This window comes from Coptis chinensis, chromosome 2 (assembly GCF_015680905.1).
Source record: "Coptis chinensis isolate HL-2020 chromosome 2, ASM1568090v1, whole genome shotgun sequence".
Classification (NCBI taxonomy): Eukaryota; Viridiplantae; Streptophyta; class Magnoliopsida; order Ranunculales; family Ranunculaceae; genus Coptis; species Coptis chinensis.
In genome coordinates this window covers 101,368,017-101,387,878 of record NC_141457.1, presented here as the reverse complement: position 1 = coordinate 101,387,878, position 19,862 = coordinate 101,368,017, and the positions used below count along the sequence as shown (strand labels likewise).

General features: G+C 36.3%; 3 protein-coding genes and 1 long non-coding RNA gene across 8 annotated transcripts; 2 read left to right on the top strand and 2 right to left on the bottom strand.

The window, feature by feature from the left end:
• Positions 1-218: 218 nt before the first annotated feature.
• LOC147519691 (beta-galactosidase 5-like) lies at positions 219-6,621 on the top strand. Of its 2 annotated transcripts, XM_086591246.1 has the most exons (19): positions 219-977; positions 1,047-1,142; positions 1,238-1,350; positions 1,521-1,587; positions 1,666-1,758; positions 1,963-2,106; positions 2,367-2,455; positions 2,538-2,643; positions 2,731-2,818; positions 2,920-3,038; positions 3,133-3,297; positions 3,593-3,771; positions 3,941-4,050; positions 4,187-4,296; positions 4,808-4,918; positions 4,998-5,111; positions 5,203-5,405; positions 5,550-5,886; positions 6,142-6,621. In XM_086591246.1, the coding sequence occupies exons 1-19, from the start codon at positions 804-806 to the stop codon at positions 6,268-6,270; spliced, it is 2,547 nt and encodes an 848-aa protein (XP_086447372.1). In that variant the 5' UTR covers positions 219-803; the 3' UTR covers positions 6,271-6,621. The 2 variants fall into 2 exon arrangements, with proteins under 2 accessions (XP_086447372.1, XP_086447373.1); XM_086591247.1 differs by lacking the exons at positions 5,550-5,886; positions 6,142-6,621 and having other exon boundaries at positions 652-977; positions 5,203-5,409.
• A 1,035-nt stretch (positions 6,622-7,656) lies between these two features.
• TRX1 (thioredoxin H-type 1) lies at positions 7,657-10,561 on the bottom strand. The gene is made up of 3 exons (XM_086591253.1): positions 10,044-10,561; positions 8,140-8,262; positions 7,657-7,981 (listed from the first exon to the last, which is right to left on the bottom strand). The coding sequence occupies exons 1-3, from the start codon at positions 10,137-10,139 to the stop codon at positions 7,850-7,852; spliced, it is 351 nt and encodes a 116-aa protein (XP_086447379.1). The 5' UTR covers positions 10,140-10,561; the 3' UTR covers positions 7,657-7,849.
• On the top strand, positions 8,262-10,189 carry LOC147519690 (uncharacterized). Its single transcript, XR_015212326.1, has 2 exons — positions 8,262-8,605; positions 9,343-10,189. It is a non-coding gene; the product is annotated as an uncharacterized LOC147519690 (long non-coding RNA).
• Positions 10,562-15,981: 5,420 nt separating the features above from the next.
• Positions 15,982-19,707, bottom strand: LOC147519688 (farnesyl pyrophosphate synthase-like). 4 transcript variants are annotated; one of them, XM_086591251.1, is made up of 3 exons: positions 19,508-19,641; positions 16,674-16,981; positions 15,982-16,591 (listed from the first exon to the last, which is right to left on the bottom strand). In XM_086591251.1, the coding sequence occupies exons 2-3, from the start codon at positions 16,941-16,943 to the stop codon at positions 16,166-16,168; spliced, it is 696 nt and encodes a 231-aa protein (XP_086447377.1). In that variant the 5' UTR covers positions 16,944-16,981; positions 19,508-19,641; the 3' UTR covers positions 15,982-16,165. The 4 variants fall into 4 exon arrangements, with proteins under 4 accessions (XP_086447377.1, XP_086447378.1, XP_086447374.1 ...); XM_086591252.1 differs by lacking the exon at positions 19,508-19,641 and adding an exon at positions 17,645-17,784; XM_086591248.1 differs by lacking the exons at positions 15,982-16,591; positions 16,674-16,981 and adding an exon at positions 18,125-19,314 and having other exon boundaries at positions 19,508-19,707.
• Positions 19,708-19,862: the final 155 nt, after the last annotated feature.

The following is a 19,862-nucleotide window of genomic DNA, read 5'->3' as shown; positions in this document are numbered from 1 at the left end:
TTAAGTCGGCAACCACCATGTTTTATGCAGCACAGATTCTCAACTGCATAATTATTTAATAGGAAACCCATGCCAATTAAGCTGTTGTTATGTGACATCACAGCCACATATATTTCAAAAATAGTGACGTACTAATTAACAGACTAACAGTACACGACTGTCGGTGTTTAAAATTGAAACAGACCATTAGAAATTAAAACAAAATGTGTATGTTACTCAAATTAAAATTGAAAAAATCGACTACCGTAGCCTATCGAACATACTTCAGACCATGATTTTACGCCTGAGGACTCGAGGAGAGATGCCTAAAAAGAAATGCTTTTACACACTTTCAGTTATTAAAGATCCAATTTACCCGTGAAATGATCTCACTGGAACGTTGAAACTTTAATTAAAAAACTCATCTTTCGACTGAAAATAACTTATCTCTTTTGTCTTTTTGTCACTCTTTTCTCAGCAAGTTGTAAAACACCAAAACAAGCTAGAAGCTGAGTTCCCATTACAATATCGATTATTATTATTATTATTATTACAGTGAGTGAGTCATCACTCAACACTAGACTGAAGAGTGTCCAAAAAAGACACGGTATTTAACAGCAGAAAATGGACAACACCCATTTTGTTGCAGAGTGAAGAAGAAGAAAAAAACACAACTTCTCTGCATTTCTTCTCTTCTTTCTCTTTCAAATTTCCCTCCACAAGTTTTGAGTGAGGGGGTAGTACAGATTCTATTATATTGAGAGAGAGAGAGAGAGAGAGGAGTGTGGTCAGTGTGTGTGTGAAGAAGAGAAGGAGAAGGAGAAATGGAAACCAACTCAGTTTCCAAGCTGCATTTCTTCATATTCTGCATGTTATTAACAAAGGGTGTAGAGTTAATTCACTGTAAAGTGACTTATGATAGAAAAGCTCTTGTCATTAATGGACAGAGAAGAATACTCATTTCTGGATCCATACATTATCCCAGAAGCACTCCCGAAGTAATTATTTTCTCTTTCCATATGTGCTTCAAATTAGTATTTTCTGCTAATGCTTTGTTGTTTTTTCAGATGTGGGGAGATCTTATAGAGAAAGCTAAACGTGGTGGATTGGATGTTATTGAGACTTATGTTTTCTGGAATGGCCATGAACCTTCACCCGGCAATGTACTTCATTTATCCATCAGTTTTTTTTTTTTTTAAGTTTGTTGCTTTTTACTAAAATGTGCTAATCTTTTTATATTTTGTGTTTGGGGTTTTAGTATTATTTCGAGGGAAGATTTGATCTGGTTAGATTTGTAAAGACAGTTCAGCAAGCAGGTCTCTATGTTCATCTCCGCATTGGGCCTTATATTTGTGCAGAATGGAACTTTGGGTATTAATCCGTTTTTTTTCTTTTCTTTTTTAAAAAAAAAAAAAAAAAAAAAAAAAACTTTCTGAACTTGTTTCTTTTACAAAGGGCATTTTGGATCTGAGATGGGTTTTTGCTTTTTTGGATATTTAATTTTTAAGGAATTCATATGGGGTTTTGTTTTCTCTGTATAGGGGTTTTCCTGTTTGGCTGAAGTATGTACCTGGAATTAGCTTCAGAACAGATAATGAGCCTTTTAAGGTTTCTTAATTTCCACCCTATTTCGATATTGTAATTTGTATGCATTTTCTTGTTTTTGCTAATTTTTTGGTGTTGTAGATGGCAATGCAAGGTTTCACTCAGAAGATTGTAGATATGATGAAGAGTGAAAACTTGTATGAGTCTCAAGGAGGTCCAATCATTCTATCTCAGGTATGGTTTTGGTTATCAGCTTACTGTTTAGTTTATTAAACTATATATAATTGTTACTGCAAATATTAGTTTTTAATTTTATTCTGCATATATTACAAATATAGTAGTCTACTTCATTGGTCAAGTGGAAAGAAGGAACATTGGAAATATTGAAATATATGCAGCAACTTGTGTGTGTTGATTAAAATCATTGTGTACATGTAGATTGAGAATGAGTACGGTCCAGCAAGTAAGTCGTACGGAGGTGCTGGTCGTGCATACATTGATTGGGCAGCAAAAATGGCTGTTGGGTTGGATACTGGAGTCCCATGGGTAATGTGCAAAGAAGATGATGCCCCAGATCCGGTGGTAAGTCCTTTATTTGACTAGCAGATACAACTTGCTTATAGTATACATTTAACCATCTCAGAATAGGATAAATCTAGTCTTTCTGTTGGGAATGTCAACTTGTAGTTTACTCATTCCTGGAATTCAAAACCTGGTAACAATTTCAAATTGAAAGGATTAAAATAATTTACTTACTATTTTGTTCCTACTTCCTAGTCTCCATTGAGCTTCTGAAAGAAATTAAGTCCTCAAACTCTGTTTGCTCTAAATTTTGGTTACAGATAAACACATGCAATGGTTTCTACTGTGATACTTTCTCTCCTAACAGACCTTACAAGCCCTTGATGTGGACCGAAGCTTGGAGTGGCTGGTAAAAATTAGAATAACTTTCAAGTTGACACTTGTGAAGTATAGTATACTCATTTGTTTCTCTTTCTTCTTGAAATTAAAAGGTTCACAGAGTTTGGTGGGACTATTTACCAGCGACCAGTTCAAGATTTGGCATTTGCAGTTGCTCGCTTTATACAGAAGGGAGGCTCTTTTGTTAATTACTATATGGTAACAATTTGTTTACTCTTATAATCAGTTATTGAAAGAGTTTCTTAGTGATGTATAATGAGCACTTACCATACTATTTTGGCACAGTACCATGGAGGGACCAACTTCGGACGAACTGCTGGAGGCCCTTTTATTACCACCAGTTATGATTATGATGCTCCCATAGATGAATATGGTGAGATAAGATTCATCCACTGCTTCTTGCGAGAAGTCTGCATGCATTGGTTGCTTATGAAAAAATTCGGTTTTGATTGCTTTAAACTTCACAACTTGCAGGTTTGGTAAGGCAACCTAAATTTGGGCATCTGAAAGATCTTCATAGGGCTATTAAGCTCTGTGAGGGTGCTTTAATTTCTGCCGACCCTGTTACTACTTCTTTAGGAAGCTTCCAACAGGTAACAATTTTTCTAATATTATGAAGTTTTCCACCTGTTCTATCTTGGTAACTCAGTTGCCTTAATCAATCATATATATATATATATACTTCAGGCAAATGTATTCTCTTCCAACTCCGGAGGTTGTGCAGCCTTTCTCGCGAACTACAATTCCAAGTCTGCTGCCAAAGTTGTGTTCAATAACAAACACTATAACCTGCCACCTTGGTCAATCAGCATCCTTCCTGATTGTGAAAATGTAGTCTTCAATACCGCAAAAGTAAGTAGTGTAAGCTATAAAGAAGCTCTGTGTAAACCTGTTTTAATATCTTAACCAATCAATATATATATCATAATCAGAAGGTAACTAAATCCTAGCTGTGTAAAGATGTAATTTCTCGTGTCATATTTGAGATTAGATCTAGTTAGTGTTGTAAATAGTAAGTAGAGATATACAGAATTACAGATAGAAGTCTCTATACTTTGCTTTTATCTTTTATGAGGCCTATAACACTAAAAATCTGAATGCCAATGACTCCCATCGAGAATAATGCGATTTCTTATATTTGTTACAGGTTAGAGTTCAAACTTCACAGATGCAAATGTTGCCCAGTAGTTCTGAGTTGCTCTCATGGGAGTCCTATGATGAAGATATCTCTGCACTGGATGACAATAAGATGATCACAACAAATGGCCTGCTGGAGCAAATAAATGTTACTAGAGATACAAGTGACTATCTCTGGTACATTACTAGGTGAGACTGCAACACTAAATTATCATTTCAAACCTGTCATCCCGGGAATTTTTGAATGATTTAATGCATCCTATGTTAAATTGAGCCTTAGTTTTTGGTCCTACCCCAACATCCATTACGCTCAAATATATTACCTCATCTAATTTCCAGTTGCATTTTTTTTTTCCAGTGTTGAAGTAAACCCTTCTGAACCTTTTTTGCATGGCGGCGAATGGCCTACTCTCATTGTGCAATCATCAGGCCATGCTTTGCATGTCTTTATAAATGGACAGATTTCAGGTACACTGTTGTCAATTTTCATACAGATAAAAAGATCACTGTTGGATACAAATTTTTTGGTGATGGAAGAAGATTAAAGTTACTCATTCTTTAAACCTCATTATATTTGAAATGTTTGCTGCTGCTCCAATTACAGGATCAGCATATGGCACAAGGGAGAACCGGAAGTTCACATTTACAGGAAAAATCAACCTACGTGCCGGAACAAATAAAGTTGCGTTACTCAGTATAGCTGTTGGATTGCCGGTAGGTCCCTTCCGTAGTCTTTACTCTCGTAATTATAATGGAGTCAAAAGGGTGAAACATCCACCTCAAAAGTGCACGCACACGCGTGTAAACACACACACAAATAAAAATGTAGCCCCTGATAAAAATGTAAAATATTGATGAAGTTGCATAACGTTAATGTTATAGTGGTTCCAAATTTCAAATATGCAGTATCTAAATGAATCTTCTTGAGCGCGCTATGAATGTTGTCATTTTTACATCTATTTTTTTTTGCTAGGTAAGCGGGGGGGGGGGAGAGGAATTAAAGTACAATGTGGCTGTGAAGCCTACAGAAATGCTTTATAAAAAGCACTTGAACATCCAAAAACCAAACAAAACTAGCTAACTGTCCACTGTGAAGCGGTTTAAGTTTGTGATTCTTACATCTAAAGTTCTAAACCAGACTGAAATGACTTGCCATTGTCATTTAACCATATGAATTGCCAAAATTCTAAATTATTACTGATGCTATCATTTTCTTTGTTTGAAGAACATTGGGACACATTTTGAGGATTGGAGCACTGGGATCCTGGGTCCTGTTGTGCTCCATGGAGTTGACCAGGGAAGAAGAGACTTAACCTGGCAGAAATGGTCTTATCAGGTCAGTGTTTTCTTCAATGAGCTTAAAACACGTCCAACAATGCTGTTTCGATTTATGCTGTTCTTTATTGTTCGTGCAGGTGGGTCTAAAAGGAGAAGCCGTCAATCTTGTCTCTCCAAGTGGGATTTCATCAGTGGAATGGACGCGTGGGTCATTAGTTATGCAAAGGCAGCAGCCACTTACATGGTATAAGGTAAGAAAATGTACTATGACTTAACATTCCTAGAGGAACTCACTTTTGGTGTCAGAAACTTACTTTTTTCTTTTTCTCTTTAAACTTGTAGTCTTATTTCAGTGCACCTAATGGTGAGGGACCGTTGGCTTTGGACATGGGAAGTATGGGAAAGGGTCAAGTATGGATCAATGGGCAGAGCATTGGACGATATTGGACTGCTATTGCTAATGGTAATTGCAACTACTGCAGCTATTCTGGAACATACAGACCTCCAAAGTGTCAAATTGGTTGTGGCCAGCCAACTCAAAGATGGTAAGAATTCGTTTTAGATAAATATTCTAGTACTAGCCAGATTTTTCTACATAGCACCAACTCATCAGCCTTATGATGAAGCAAATAGTAGTATCTATCAGAAGGTTCTTACTTCAACCTTTTTTGACAATGTCGGTTGTTTAGGTACCATGTGCCCCAATCTTGGTTGAACCCTACCCAAAACCTGCTCGTTGTTTTCGAAGAAGTTGGAGGAGATGCATCACGAATTACTCTGGCAAGACGGTCAGTGTCCACTGTTTGTGCTGATGTATCTGAGTTTCACCCAAGCATAACGAATTTGCAAATCGAAAGCCAAGGAAAGTCACAAGAGCTCCGGATACCAAAGGTTGAACTGCGGTGTGCACCCGGGCAGTCAATCTCAGCCATCAAATTTGCAAGCTTTGGAACTCCTTCAGGAACTTGTGGAAATTACCAGAAAGGAACTTGTCACTCTTCTACGTCATATGCTATCCTAGAGGAGGTAAATACAAGCTGTTTTTTACGTTCAACAACTTGCTAGAATTTGGTGCTTTCAGTATGTGTAGAGGTTTACCTGTGAGTTTACATTCTTTTCTACTTGTAGAAATCTGTCCCACTTGTAATTTCATGTGTAGATGTGGAATTTGCGTGGGTTTTACTCTCCTCTAATAACTAATACTAGCCAATGTAATAGTTTATCGCAATGGCTTAGTTAATCTCATGTTCTTCTTGTTTTTTTATTTTTTTTGTTTTTCAGAGTTGTGTTGGACTACAAAACTGCAGTGTAAGCATATCGCCTGGCAACTTCAAAGGTGACCCATGCCCGAATGTTTTGAAAAGAGTTGCAGTGGAAGCTCTCTGTGGTCCCAAATCCGCAACTACATAAACGAATTAACTGTGGAAATGTCACGAAAGAAGGGATTGAAGTATTTGATCATATAAATTCTCATTTAATTTGTTACTGTCAGCTGCATTCAACGGAAGGAAAAGCCAGAAGAAAGCAAATAAACAGAACCCACACAGCAAACTGCTTTTACAGTCGGATTGCTACATGCCATTCTCCCAGCTAACTGTGTAAGAAGTGAGGAGGTTGATTTACGTTGCTTAAAGCTGCAGGAAATTATTCTCGAGTTTGTTGATTTCTACAATTGTGTAAACTACTAGTTTTTGCAGGGATATATCCATTTTTTGGTGATCAGTCCAAACTATTTAAAATATCGGAAATATCGGATATATCGGAAATATAATATCGGAAATATCGGAAATATATCGGAAATATCGGATTTATATTAAAAATGGTTTCAAACGATATATATCGGATATATCGATTATAGATATAAACTTTTATATCGGAAATTCCGATATATATCGGAAAAAAGAGAGTACTATATTCGGTGGATATATGTCGGAAATATCGATATCGGTGTACCAAAATACCGATATATATCGGCGATATATCGGATATATCGTCGATATTTCGAACCTTGGTTTTGAGTAGGTAGGAGTGGGTGCGGGGTTTCAAAAATTGTAGCCTGCGGAGGAATCTGGGTTCTGTTCTAGTTCAGGAGTTTTTTACGAGGAAAAAAGAGAGATACAAGAGATGAACTTTCTCTATGTAATCATGTGATTGGAATAACTGGTTATGATTGTTCCTTTAAATATAATGATGGAAGCAATACGACGGAATAAGTCCTGTTGATTTGTCCCTTGAGATGCAGTGGGCACTGGTCAGTAGGTGGCAAATTGGCAATTCATGCACTATTGAGATTGAAAAATATGTTCCCCTTGCAATCCCCGCAGTAGTGGTGAATAAACGCTCTCCCGGTCCAAGTCAACGAGCTCACACTTTCATGGAGAAAAAGAGCGCATATCCATCATCAGTTTTTGTAACTGACTGGCGTCCCACACTTTTCCCACCATCTCTAAGGTCTATAAAAGTGTTTTTCACTTTTTCCATTTAAACGTTGCTCGGTCTCCAGTCTACACAAAAGTTTACACAAAGAACACCCAAGGAAAATCCTTCCAAGCTTCAAACTTTACCCACAAAATTCAGGGCCTAGAAGCAGATTATCACTCTTCAAAAGTAAAATAGCATTACGAACCACCAGGCACTTAATATTCCCAACCAAACCAAAAGCAATGCTTAAAAAACTTATTGTATGTTTTAGCAGCCCTTTCCTCATCCATAAACTAACGTTTTATGCACACCATACTAATAACACCGATATGCAAAGTAGAATAAAAGCTCGGGTCCATCCCATAAAATTCACAATAAATCCAACCATGAAATTGAGCCTATTATTTTTTTTTGATGGTTAAAAAAAAAGTAGAGTTTGAAATGCACTGTACTTTTATATATACCATAAAAGCTGCAGAAAGAAATTAACAATAACCATATAACCACATTTCCACTTCAAAAGAACAGAACGCGTAGGGTCTTCATAAAAACAAAATAAATAAATATCTTAAGCACTGTGCTTCGTAATTGCACTCTGCAGATCATCTTTCTTCGCACCCACAACTTTGTCCACAATCTTCCCTTCCTTCAGGAAGATGAAGGTTGGCATTGCTTCCACATCCCAATCCGCAGCAACAGTCTGCAAAATACAAAATTTACAATGAACAAAGTGGAAGTGAGCACAACACACTCGTATATATTTCTATCTTTCAAAGTGTAAATTTGAAGCAAAGTAATTAAAAACCTATAATTCAAGAATGAAAAACAAAGTAAAGACAGGTAAGAGGATGTATTCACCTTCAGCTCATCCACGTCAACTTTGAGGAAAACAACATTAGTCTGTTTCTTTGCAAGCTCAGCAAGAACTGGGGAAATGACGCGGCAAGGCCCACACCATGAAGCAGTGAAATCAATAACAATCTGTACATATCATAAAAACATTATTCAGTTTGTATAACAACTATACCAAATTACCAAGTTATGTAGTAATAATATTCACGCTATTTGATCTTCTTTGATCAAACCATTAATAAACATAAGCTAGAAACAAAATCAAAAACAAAAAACATTGAATGATTTGGGTTCAGGAAGTTTAACATAAAAACTATAAAATTCCAGTCGAGAAGCACCAACACTCCACAGTGAAAACATAAATAACATCAAATTTCTGAAGCAAAAGTAGAAGACGCATAGAGATCAACCCTCAAGCAAATGCAAAATTATGTTAGAGTCAAAATCTTTGCTATATCAACACTCAATATAGGCCAGTGTAGTAAAGGCGTTAAAGCGCACCTAAGGCGCAACACCTTCCTCAGGCCTTAGGCAAGGCTGCTAGGTGGCGCCCTAATCGAAGTGAGGCGCATAGTAATAAAAAAATAGATATATCAAATAAAAAATAAAATAAATATTAAATATGACATGAATTATTACTGATTTGCTTAGCCAAACTTTAAAATTAATTTTATGTGATTGTAAACATAAAACCATTGTAGTCATTTAAAAGAAAAATCTTAAACAATAAGTAAAGAGCAAAATAAAACTCGTATCTCTCAATACAATTTAGCTCAACTTCAATAAACTAAAATAATGAACCGATAGAATTGAATCAAATGAGTTTTTCATAAAATAGAACACATTGATTCAATTTTAGAATCCGTAAAACTTCATTTAAAATTTAATCCATCTTTGTGTTTTCTCTCAATCCATACAACTTAACATAAACTAGTCAAAATTAAGTTTAAAGTGTACTCCACAATGAAACTTACTAAATTTGTACAATTTCTTATATCATACAACAATTAGATCGAGTGTAAATGTGTCACTTATAGCAAAAATTGTAAAAAAAAACGAAAAAACTATAAAAATTGATAAGGCGCGCGCCTTGTGCACCTCGCGCCTTGACAAAAAGCTCACGCCTTATATTACCCTCGCGCCTTGGTCAAGGCGAGGCACTAAAAGTGCGCCTTGCGCTTTAAGCGCACCTTGACTACACTGATATAGGCATTAATGTATAAAGTTTGACACCCTTTTTGGCTGAAATTCCCTTTATAAAGTATTCAGTTTAATATCTAGGAACAGAAAATGAGCAGTGCTACAAGGACCTATTTTTTAGACCTACTATTCCGACTAACTATTTGGATAACGGTTGGTTTGGATTGCAATACATACAGACACGTATCTCGATGTAAATTAATGATTAAGACTTTTGACACATCAGTAGATTCAAATAGCTTCAAATAGTAGGTCAAATAAGTGGGTCTGTATAGCATTACTGACAGAAAAAACCCCTCACCCCCACCCCAACACATACTTCATCCACGATCATAATAGGCACTTCATACAAACTCACACACTAGATCCAGAACATAATAGAGATACAGCCTCAAAAACATATGCCATAATATATCAAAATAATAATACACGAGTGACAGAGCGATGGTGATTACATAAAATAATATAACACTTCATACTAATGACTAATCGTTTATTTTATAACGGAACATTCTAAGCCAAAGACAGAAGGATAAATGATTTCAGGTTTGATAAATATGACAATCAATGAATCAAAGAAACTATGAAAAAATTAAATACCAAGCATGCGATAAAGATCCAATTGGATCCTATGTTATTGTTGTACAACAAATATTGAACCGGAATTATTATCAAAAAAAAATTAAAGATGGGTTTTCTGAGATGCATACCAGCTTCTTAGAATCGTTACCCTTCTGGAGCTGTTCGTTCCATGCCTCAAGAGTATGGCAGCTAATAACTTGTCCTTCTTCTGTTGAACTAGCCATTTTTTTCTTCTTCTTCAACACAATAATTTATCTCTCTTCTGTCTTATCACACCTCTTTATATACGCGATAACAAACCGCTTTATGAAGGGCAGTTATAGGAATGCCATTCGATATTGGTTTATTCACGAGCATGCCATTATGTATGAAGACAGATTATGATTCGCTTAACAAAAAACAACAAACGCGTCATGCGTGATCTCTTTGGGGGTTTACTTCAGTGGTCCCGGGTTCGTAAAGTTGTGGCCGAAAGTTGCCACGTGGCGATTTTAAATGTAAAGTTGGGTTTTTCTTCTTTGAGATCAAAAGTTTGTTGGTCATGCAAATGCCACTTGATTTTGGTATAATGACGAGAAAGCCATTTATGTATGTATGAAACTAAGAAAAACGCGTCATGCGTGATCCTAGAAATCTGAAGTGGTCCGGAGTCAAATAATTCTCTTCATACAAATATACAATAGAAGCCAAAAAATTGTCACGTGGCAATTGCATATCAAAGTTGGTGTTTATGTTGTTTTTGAGTTTTGACCCAAAGTTTAAAAATCTTGACGCCTGAAAAATTGCCGAGTTGCCGACAGCTGAAATATTCTTTGAAATGTGGAGATACACTACGTTACAAAATTTAGTTTAAACATAATTTGTGGAAAGCAACTGTTTGCTGTCCAAAAAAACTGTGCCTACTACTAAAAAAAAACTGTTAAATTGACCGAAAAAACTGTTAATCAATAGAATTGTGCTGTCCACAAATTCGGACTCAATTTAGTTACATCTCTTGTGCTATAATTTGACGAAGTACTAGTGATTTATTCTTCTTTCTTCTACTTTGGGAATGGATTTGAAGTGTTAAGCGTAAACAATATTAATCAGCTGATATGGACTTTATATTTACTAGATTGATGCTTGCACAACGTAAACACAACACAACGTACATTTTGTTTAAAACAGAAAAAGATAATATTGTCAATCTACTAAAAGAATATGGGTAAAATAGTCAAAACAAAAACCAAATTATGTAAAACAAAAAATAACTAAGAGATTTAGAGACATAAAAAATTATTTTTTACTATTGTAGAACTATAGATGAGGGTAGTGATTTTTAAAGTAGTTTAAATCTCTTCTATAGTTCAGTTCTATCTGTATTGCCAGGTCTAATTATTATGCATATATTTGAATATTTCCTTCATAACCTATGGTTAATTAGTTCATTATTTCAATGAGACATTCTTGGGGTACCTTCTTGTTTGATGAGATAAACTATGATAATTTTTTAGGAGTGTGATACTTCTCGTTGGATTGAGTGATGAACTATGAAAAGAATGGTACTCCTAACTTCCTAAGTCCGGCCTAACAAAGGTTCTACACTTCTGCACATTGTTATCAATTTCTGGATGTTTGTTAAGAAAAGGCTCTTGGTAGGAGATGGAATAATTGGAAATTTGGAATGTAAGAGCATCTCTAGGTGGTAGTGGTAGTAAATTCAGTCGCATCCTTCAAATTTGAAGGATTGCGTCGGAATTTGCCGAAATTCCATCTCTAGGTGGTAGCATTCGTAGTCACATAAACTACTTGTTCGTTCGCAAATTTGGCAATTTGGATGCGGATGCGGAGCGATATTGGTAATGACGTGCGCCATTGCAAATGTCGCCCTAATTTTTTTTTTTAACTTTGACTAGCACCACCACGCCAAGTCGCCGCGCCCACTACTAATGTCGCACGACGAGTTATTTTTTTTACATTTTCAATTTTTGGTTTTAATGTGGGAATGTCGGAGTTTTTTTTTTCAATTTAGGGCTTATTGGTAATGTCGCTACGACAAGATGAATGTCGCGCAAGGTAGTCCTATTCCAAATTTGCGAATGAAATTTGCGACCACCTAGAGTTGGTCGAAATTTGCGACCAGTTTCTTCATTCGCATTCTTCAAATTTGAAGAGTATGCTACCACCACCTAGAGATGCTCTAAAACAGCTAACTCCACTAAGTACTCTCAAATCATATTTTCATGAGGGAAAAAAAAAATCAAAGTCGGTAAAATCTTTTGGGTGATGAATTATAGAGCTCGAATCCTACCACCACCATCAAAGAGTTATTGATCTCATTTAAAACAAACTTGCTAAAAAAAAAAAAAAAAAATCATATATGTTATTTTTGTTCTCAAGATCCCAATGAGAAATACATAAAATGACAAAATAATAGAAACTATTAATTATTTATTTGACAAAATAATGGAAACTATTAATTATTTTTATTTCTTACCTTTATATAGCTTTTATTTCCGAGATCGCAAATACGTTAATTAGCTCCCAAAATTACTTTTAGATGATTGTTGTCTGTTGATCTCTGATTTTCATTTATTTGAAAAGATACCAACTCAAAAGAAAACGATATCGACTTCTGACTTTTTGTGTGATGTTAATCCAAAAAAGTGGAATTGCGAATCATATTTTCACCTTAACACTATCAATTACATGGACACTAGTTACTAAGAGGGACACTAGTTACTAAGAGCAAGAGGGGATGGATTTGTTCCATAATTCCAATGTGTATGAAAGTTTCGAGAGTCATATAACACTCCGTGTTTTTATTATTTTATTTTCCTAATAATAATAATAATGAATAATATATAAAATAATATAGGATAAGGATCAATTTAGGGATAAAAGTCCCGTAAGTAATAGATAAGTGTTGTCTTTGTTTTTCGGTGAGTTTTCTCACGTAGAGTTTTGAGGAAAAAACACAGTCGACGTCGGTCTTTCGGGGTATCGCTTTCGGGAAGCTGTTCGGTTTTAAAAAACTGTGAGTAGTCTGAATATGTTTATTTTGTTTAATTATGTGTTTTTGCTAAACATATTCAATAATATTGTTTTACATATTCGAGATATTGTAAACTCTGTAATGGTGCCAAAGGATACAAAACTTTGAAATACTTCAGTAAATAAAACTATGAAGAATTTTAGCTTTTAGCTGTTGAAGCCTTGACACCGATTGTTAATGGCGTCGCCAGCAGAACCGAATCGTCCCATATATTTTTGGTTGTGTTTGAATGATGGGTTTTTGTTTAATTGTGTGTTGATGTTAACTGTTTAGTTTGAATTTTGATTGATGATGGGGGTTGTGTTGGTTTTACTTGGTTGTTGGTCGTGGGATGATGAGGAATAGATGAATTGTTGGTTGTGGTTCGAGGGTAGCTGTTACAGAGCCTTAATGGCGTTGCCTGCCTTGGTTGCTTAGTTTGAACTCTTGATGTTGGGTTGTTTTGATGTGTTGAATTGAGGTAGTATTTGATGTGTGAATGGGTGCTGGAGAAGGGTGAGTGAAGCTTTAGCAGAACGTTAATGGTGTCGATTTGGGTTTTCCACAATATAAGAAAATCATGAATTGTTGGTATAGGTACATGGGGTTTTTCTCCATGAACCAAACTGCTGGGTTCTTATTGGATATGGATGGGCGGTGGTGGCTGCATAGGTGGTGGAGGCGCTGGTGGAGGTTTTGTGAGGAAGGAGATGAACAGTAAATTTCGATTTGGGCTTGGGCCAAATCGTGGGTGGGCTTATGGGTTTTAAAATTTTAGATTTTTATGTTTAGACTTAAGTTTAGACTATGGGCCTTTGACTTTGGGCTTTTGGGTTAGAGGAGTTTGGGGCTGGTTGACTTTGAATGTTGACCATAGTTGACTTTGATTGTTGACCAGAGGTGACTTTGACCATTGACCAAAGTTGACTTTGACTAGTTGACCAGAGTTGACTTTTAACTCGGATTATGATTCGGTCTATTAGGATAAGTCTAGGACTATTAGCATGCTTGACTTTAGGCTAAGACCTTTATAAATATACTTATGTACGTGTATTAACTACTGTGTGATATTTCAGTTTTTTTTGTTATACAACGTTATGACCCTTATATATCCATGAAATTAATAACGCGTAAACCAAAAATATATGAATCAAGGTGCTCCTTAGTTCTCTGAAATAATATATGCAATAAAGTTCAAAAAATGCGTAAACAAATTTACCGCACTCTTTTAGAACTCTCTACGCCTCAAGTTTTGGAATTTGAGTTTTATGACTGTTGATGTCATATGTTAGGTGGGCCTTTGTTGAATGTGTCATAAATGACCCGTTAGCGTTATATATGGGTATTCATTGAATGTGCCATGAATGATCAGATTTTTTGGACTGCCCTAGAGAGGAACTAAGGTATTCGCCTTGCGGGTTAGTTGTATTATTTGATTATGCGAGTGTTTGGGTTTACTTTTGAATACCTAATATAATATCTACATAGGTTATATAGAAGTTTTAACTTTCTTTTGCAGGAGGGTAGGACTTAATAACATTTTGTGCAGGAACGCGGTCCTACCCTTATACATCAGTGGATATCGGTAAGTTTTAATTCAATGATTTAGATATTAAAACGAAGTTATTAGAATGAGTTAATATAATGAAAGTTTTGCTTTGGGGAAAAACTATGCGGTTGAAATGACGGAACACCGCCTTCCAAGCCGGTGAAAATTATTAAGTTATGGGAAAATATAACGAATTGTTTGGATAATTAAAGTATGATAATGGTTTTATGTGGTTAGTCTACTTCATACCAAAGAAATTCTATTTTGTCGACTTATGTTTGCTTTGTTTTTAACGCGTGGCGTGTTTCTTGGGAACATAGGTGGAAGCGCAAATGGAACCGCGACGTTTGATTTGGATTTGATCTCGAGCAGTCCGGGAGTTTATTTTTATTAGGTCTGACATTTTGGAAGTATGTAATAACGTAGTTTCCTATTCATATGATATGAGAATACGATGTTGAAGACCTATTATTCTTAGAATGTTATATTGATGATTTTTTGATGGAAGATAGACTTTCACAAAGAAATAAAGAGAACTTTTAGAGATTATTTTTGTTGTTAAGATTTTTTATGATGTGGGTTTTAGGTTTTGACATGTGTTCCATCCGGCCATACCGAAGTTTTTACAATTGAACCGAGTGATGTTTGAGATATTTATATTTCAAATATTCATTTTTTTTAATTGTTTAGAAATTTGGGATGTGACAAGTCATGTCTTGGAAATTTTAAACCCAGTCCAATACTCCAATGAATAAGAAATCGCAGTCGGCGTTGGTAAGATTAACCATGGATGTCGCAAACTGTAGATATCGCACTGTAGATATTGGTTAAAATGTTTTCTGATTTTCTAATTCTCAGTGTTACCACTTGGGGACTTACCTAGGAAATCGCGATTGAGGAAACTAATACTCTCGCGCTTGTTAACGACAGACTCCATTGTCCCATATATGTAACACCAAGGAACTTTATGAGCACAGTGGTCGAATAACTACAGGATGGATTGAAGCCAAAAGGCAACTAACAATGATATGTATTTTTTATTCTGGAGCATTAAGAGTGGATCTTGATTCCTAATCAAACGTTAATTTACTTTACAACTATCCTAACCCAAAACCAAGATGGCAAAATTGCAAATTTCATGCAGCGCTCATCTTTTTTAATGAACCAAACAATTATATTCAACGATCAGCTGATACTAGACAGGCCATAAAGAAGTGCTTTCAGAATAATCTCCTTTCCAACAATATGAACATCATGGAAATCTGTTATGAGGTTCAAATGCAATGTGAAAACAAGATGTGCACGACGGAGTGGGCGTGGCAAAGCCGGAAAATAATAAAAACGTGACCCAATGAGGCTATTGTCGGTTTCTCACCGCAGACATCACTTTTTCTGTTTACAGTATTAGGTATCCCCTAAAGTAATGGGATTTATCTTCCCAATCCTATCATTCATTCATTCATCTGAAAGTCTATATCAAGATGTTACAAAAGCTTGTTGTCCAGAAGATGAAAATGTTAGATTTCATATAGGTCCTTTAGAGGAAAAGTTGTCTGTAATAGTGCATGAAGATGCAAATGGATACACAAGATTTTGAGTAATACAGGTTTGGGTCTGGTCTAACCCATAACTTCGAGAAAAAAAAATGTTACACAAACATAGCTGTTTTCAGATAATTATAGAACAAACTACAACTGGATTAGATTCTTGAAGCAATACGAACCAAGAAGAAACCAACCAACAAGGACTACGTTGAACAACGCCAAGCAGGTGAGGAAGGTCCAGGCGCGTAATATCAGTCCTAAGCCAAACACCAGAATAAATGGTAAGAAAGATCTGACAATTGATGCTTTATTCACCCAACGACCCTTGAGGAAAATCACAGCTGCCAGATTTCCCACATTCCACCTACCAGCACCCCCATAGCCCAACCTGTTGAGATTGTTCGCAACAAAAGAGTGGCAATTGCATGTTAACAAGTTGTAAGATCTGTGTTGGAATTCTTGTGTGCTCTTGTGCACTGCATCGTCCCATGTGATTATCTCTCCTTCTGGATCAGTCTGTTCATTCATAAACTGGCTTTCATGTGCGTCAAGGCAAAGAGATGTACAACACTGTTCCAAATAATTCAAACTGAGATCAAGAATAATCTAAAAACAATTTGGAACCTACAGAAAAATTGAGAACACATAAAACCTTTTCTTTGTCTATTTGAATGTAGCGTGCCACTGATCCAAATGCAAAGTTGTCGACACAGACAAAATTTGGACCTGCAAAGTCTAAGATGACTCCGTCTTCTCTGCAGATACCGATGTGGCCAATTACTGGTACCAACCATGAAAGAACGGGAAGTGGAGTCCACACTATGCAACATGGAAACCGGGCTCTTCTTGGGTTAATCTGCATGCTTTCTGGCACTGTTTTCGGAAGCATGACATCGCTATCAAGGTCAGTATTTGCTTCCATTGTCCCAGGCTACTCTATCTTGTGTGTACTCAAAGATGCTGCAAGAAAATGTCTATAGCCGTCAATATATACTGAAAATGCAAAGCTATCATGAATGGCATGTTTTCGGGTGAATAAGACTTGTCACCAACAGACGGAAATCTGAAGGAGAAATGCAGAGTATAAAATCAACATCAACAGGGTAATAGAGCAAAATACAAATTTTCACCTTAAAAAAAAGGATAAACCTCCTACTTGAGACAGAGAGAATCTGAAGAAAATTCTGGGAAGACCGGGAGGGTATGAAATTAATAGAATATAGCACTCAAAAGCAATAAAGGAAGCGAAAACATTAGAGCCGAGGAAGAATCTAAAAGTAATAGTGCATATAAAATTAATACCATCAGAGCAATAAGCAAAGCAATCATATTAGCAAAATGAAAATCCAAATCCTGGTGCCACCGTCTCTGGCTTTGTTTGATAATGGGTCATTGACATAATTACATACAAGCTTTTCATAATGAAACCAATGTAATCTTAAGATAATCTATAACTAGATGTAATGGAATCCAAAGTGAAAAAGCAAGATCACTGCCACAATATGTAGAACCCTAGCAAAAAGTATGATACAGTTAATTCCAGGTCAGTGGCTCAATGCTTGCGAAAATGTTATACAGGAATTGTCTGAACCAAACAATTACACGACACCAATGACTTCCCACCTGCTTTTCTCAAATATGATGAGATCGTGATGTATATTTTGAAGTCAGAACCAATTTACATTTCAATCATAAACAGTTAGGCAAAGCTCAAGCAACGTCCAACAATTGGTATTTCAGCCCACATTGTTTGCAATTCAACACTTCTGGGAAAATGGATATTTTATTAGAATGAAATAAGGCCATTCTTCTTCATACAAGAAAATAAAATCAAGATTAAACACAAAAACACTTTCTAAGATCTTATTCACCCCCACCTCCTCCTCTCTCTCTCTCTCCCAACTAAATGAAATAGGGCAGTTTATCTATTTTAAATGTAACAAAATTCAAAGAAAAAAGGGTGAACTAGTATTACCCCCCACTAGATGAGTTTATCTATTTTAAATGTAACAAAAAAATTCAGCCAAACTTTGACTCTTTTTTTGTGTGTAAAAAAAGTCATCTAAAACAAACATCTTTCTAGTTAACCCAAGAAAAAAAAGTAAAAAAACATCTTTATTTCGCTTAATCAACTCGGAGACACACACATGCCTCTATTCTTTCCCCGCTTTTAATCTTATTATCTAAACTGTCACAGTGCTTCTTAGTTCTGCCGCTTGTATATTTTCCCTAAAAAGGACTTCAGCACCGCTTGCACTGCTTTGTTTGGATTAGATTCAATGGAGGATAGAAGCTTCTCATAACTGTTTCTCTCATACAGAGCAAAAACCTCCTGAAGATCTAGTTCTATATAAAGTGCCTTCACTTTTTCTACACAAGCTTGATCTGCCTTCCCATAGTTTTCAACCAACACTTTCTTTTGGTCCTCATTAGCAAGTTGGAGGGATTGGACAACCAACCAGGAGCACTTGTTATCTGCAATATCTGTTCCAATCTTACCAATAACTTTAGGATCACCAAAACAGTCGAGGTAATCATCCTGTACTTGAAAGTAGGTTCCCATTTCAATGAGAAGGCTCTTTACATTAGTATGGTTGCCCATATTCCCACCTGCCATAAGCAAAGCACATGCAACTGGGAGATAAAATGAGTAATAGGCTGTTTTATACTGAACAATGCGACGGTGAACTGGCAATGTGTAATTAGATAGATCTTTTTGTCCTTCTAGGGTGGTAATCAAATCTATCATTTGCCCTGAAGCTGTCTGAAATTCAATCTCATTGAATATATCCAGAAGATCAACATAGTAATGCTTATCTCTAAAATGGCTTTTGAGAATTCTGGGAATATGGTTACGAAGAAGAAGGGCATCATTTACAGCAATCGTACCAACATTCTCTACCCTGAACCAACAAAGTTGACCCCTACGAGTGTGGGAGTTGTCCATAATATCATCAAGAACAAGAAAATAAGCCTGGAGCCACTCAATGCACCAACCAAGCACAGATGCTAAAAAGACTTCATCTTCACTCAATTCTTCTCCTTGTTTCAACGACTTATAACTATCAATCACAGAAAGCCCTCGATTCAACTTACCTCCAGGTACATTATAATCCAGCATCCGATCAACCCATTGACGAGAATGATCGGTGAACTCAAAAGAAGGATCCTGAAGTAGCTCAGATTTCAAGACGGAGTACACCTTTAGAAAGTCCGATTTAGTTGAAGACGCCATGCCTCGGGATACGAGACTTTGTTTATGTTCGTTCACAATGATGATCCCCAATCGCAACCTGCTACATTTCAAGATTGCCCACATACCCTTTAATTACAATCACTCTCACTCTCACAAAATTCTTATGCCCAAAATCAAATTAACTTCCTACGTCCGCTATTTCATAAAGTGATTTTAAAACCCAATGTTATAAATCGTCAAATTATGGACCTAAATGAAAATAAACAAACAAAAAGAGGGAGTGAAATTACCTGGATTTGCAGATGTCGTCCTCGTTTTGGTATGCCCAGAAAATCTCTTTGCCGGTTTATTCCCTCTGCTATGGCCTAACCCAACTGCATAAGGCCCAAAGTTTGAAACTAGTGTGACTGGGCCTCCGGCCCGTGTAATACTATGACGCACTTTCAAGTTTCAACGCTCCAACTGGTAGGTGTTTGACTGTTCGAGTCTCATGATGCCCGGGTCTGCTTCCAAGTTCCAACCACCCAATACTCAGTCCTCCACAGCGGGGACCGCTGGAAAAAAAAAATGCACTTTAACCTGCCACGCGTTCAAAGCAATTTGGCTCACCCATACTTCCTATGAGGCAAGTCTAAATAATAAACC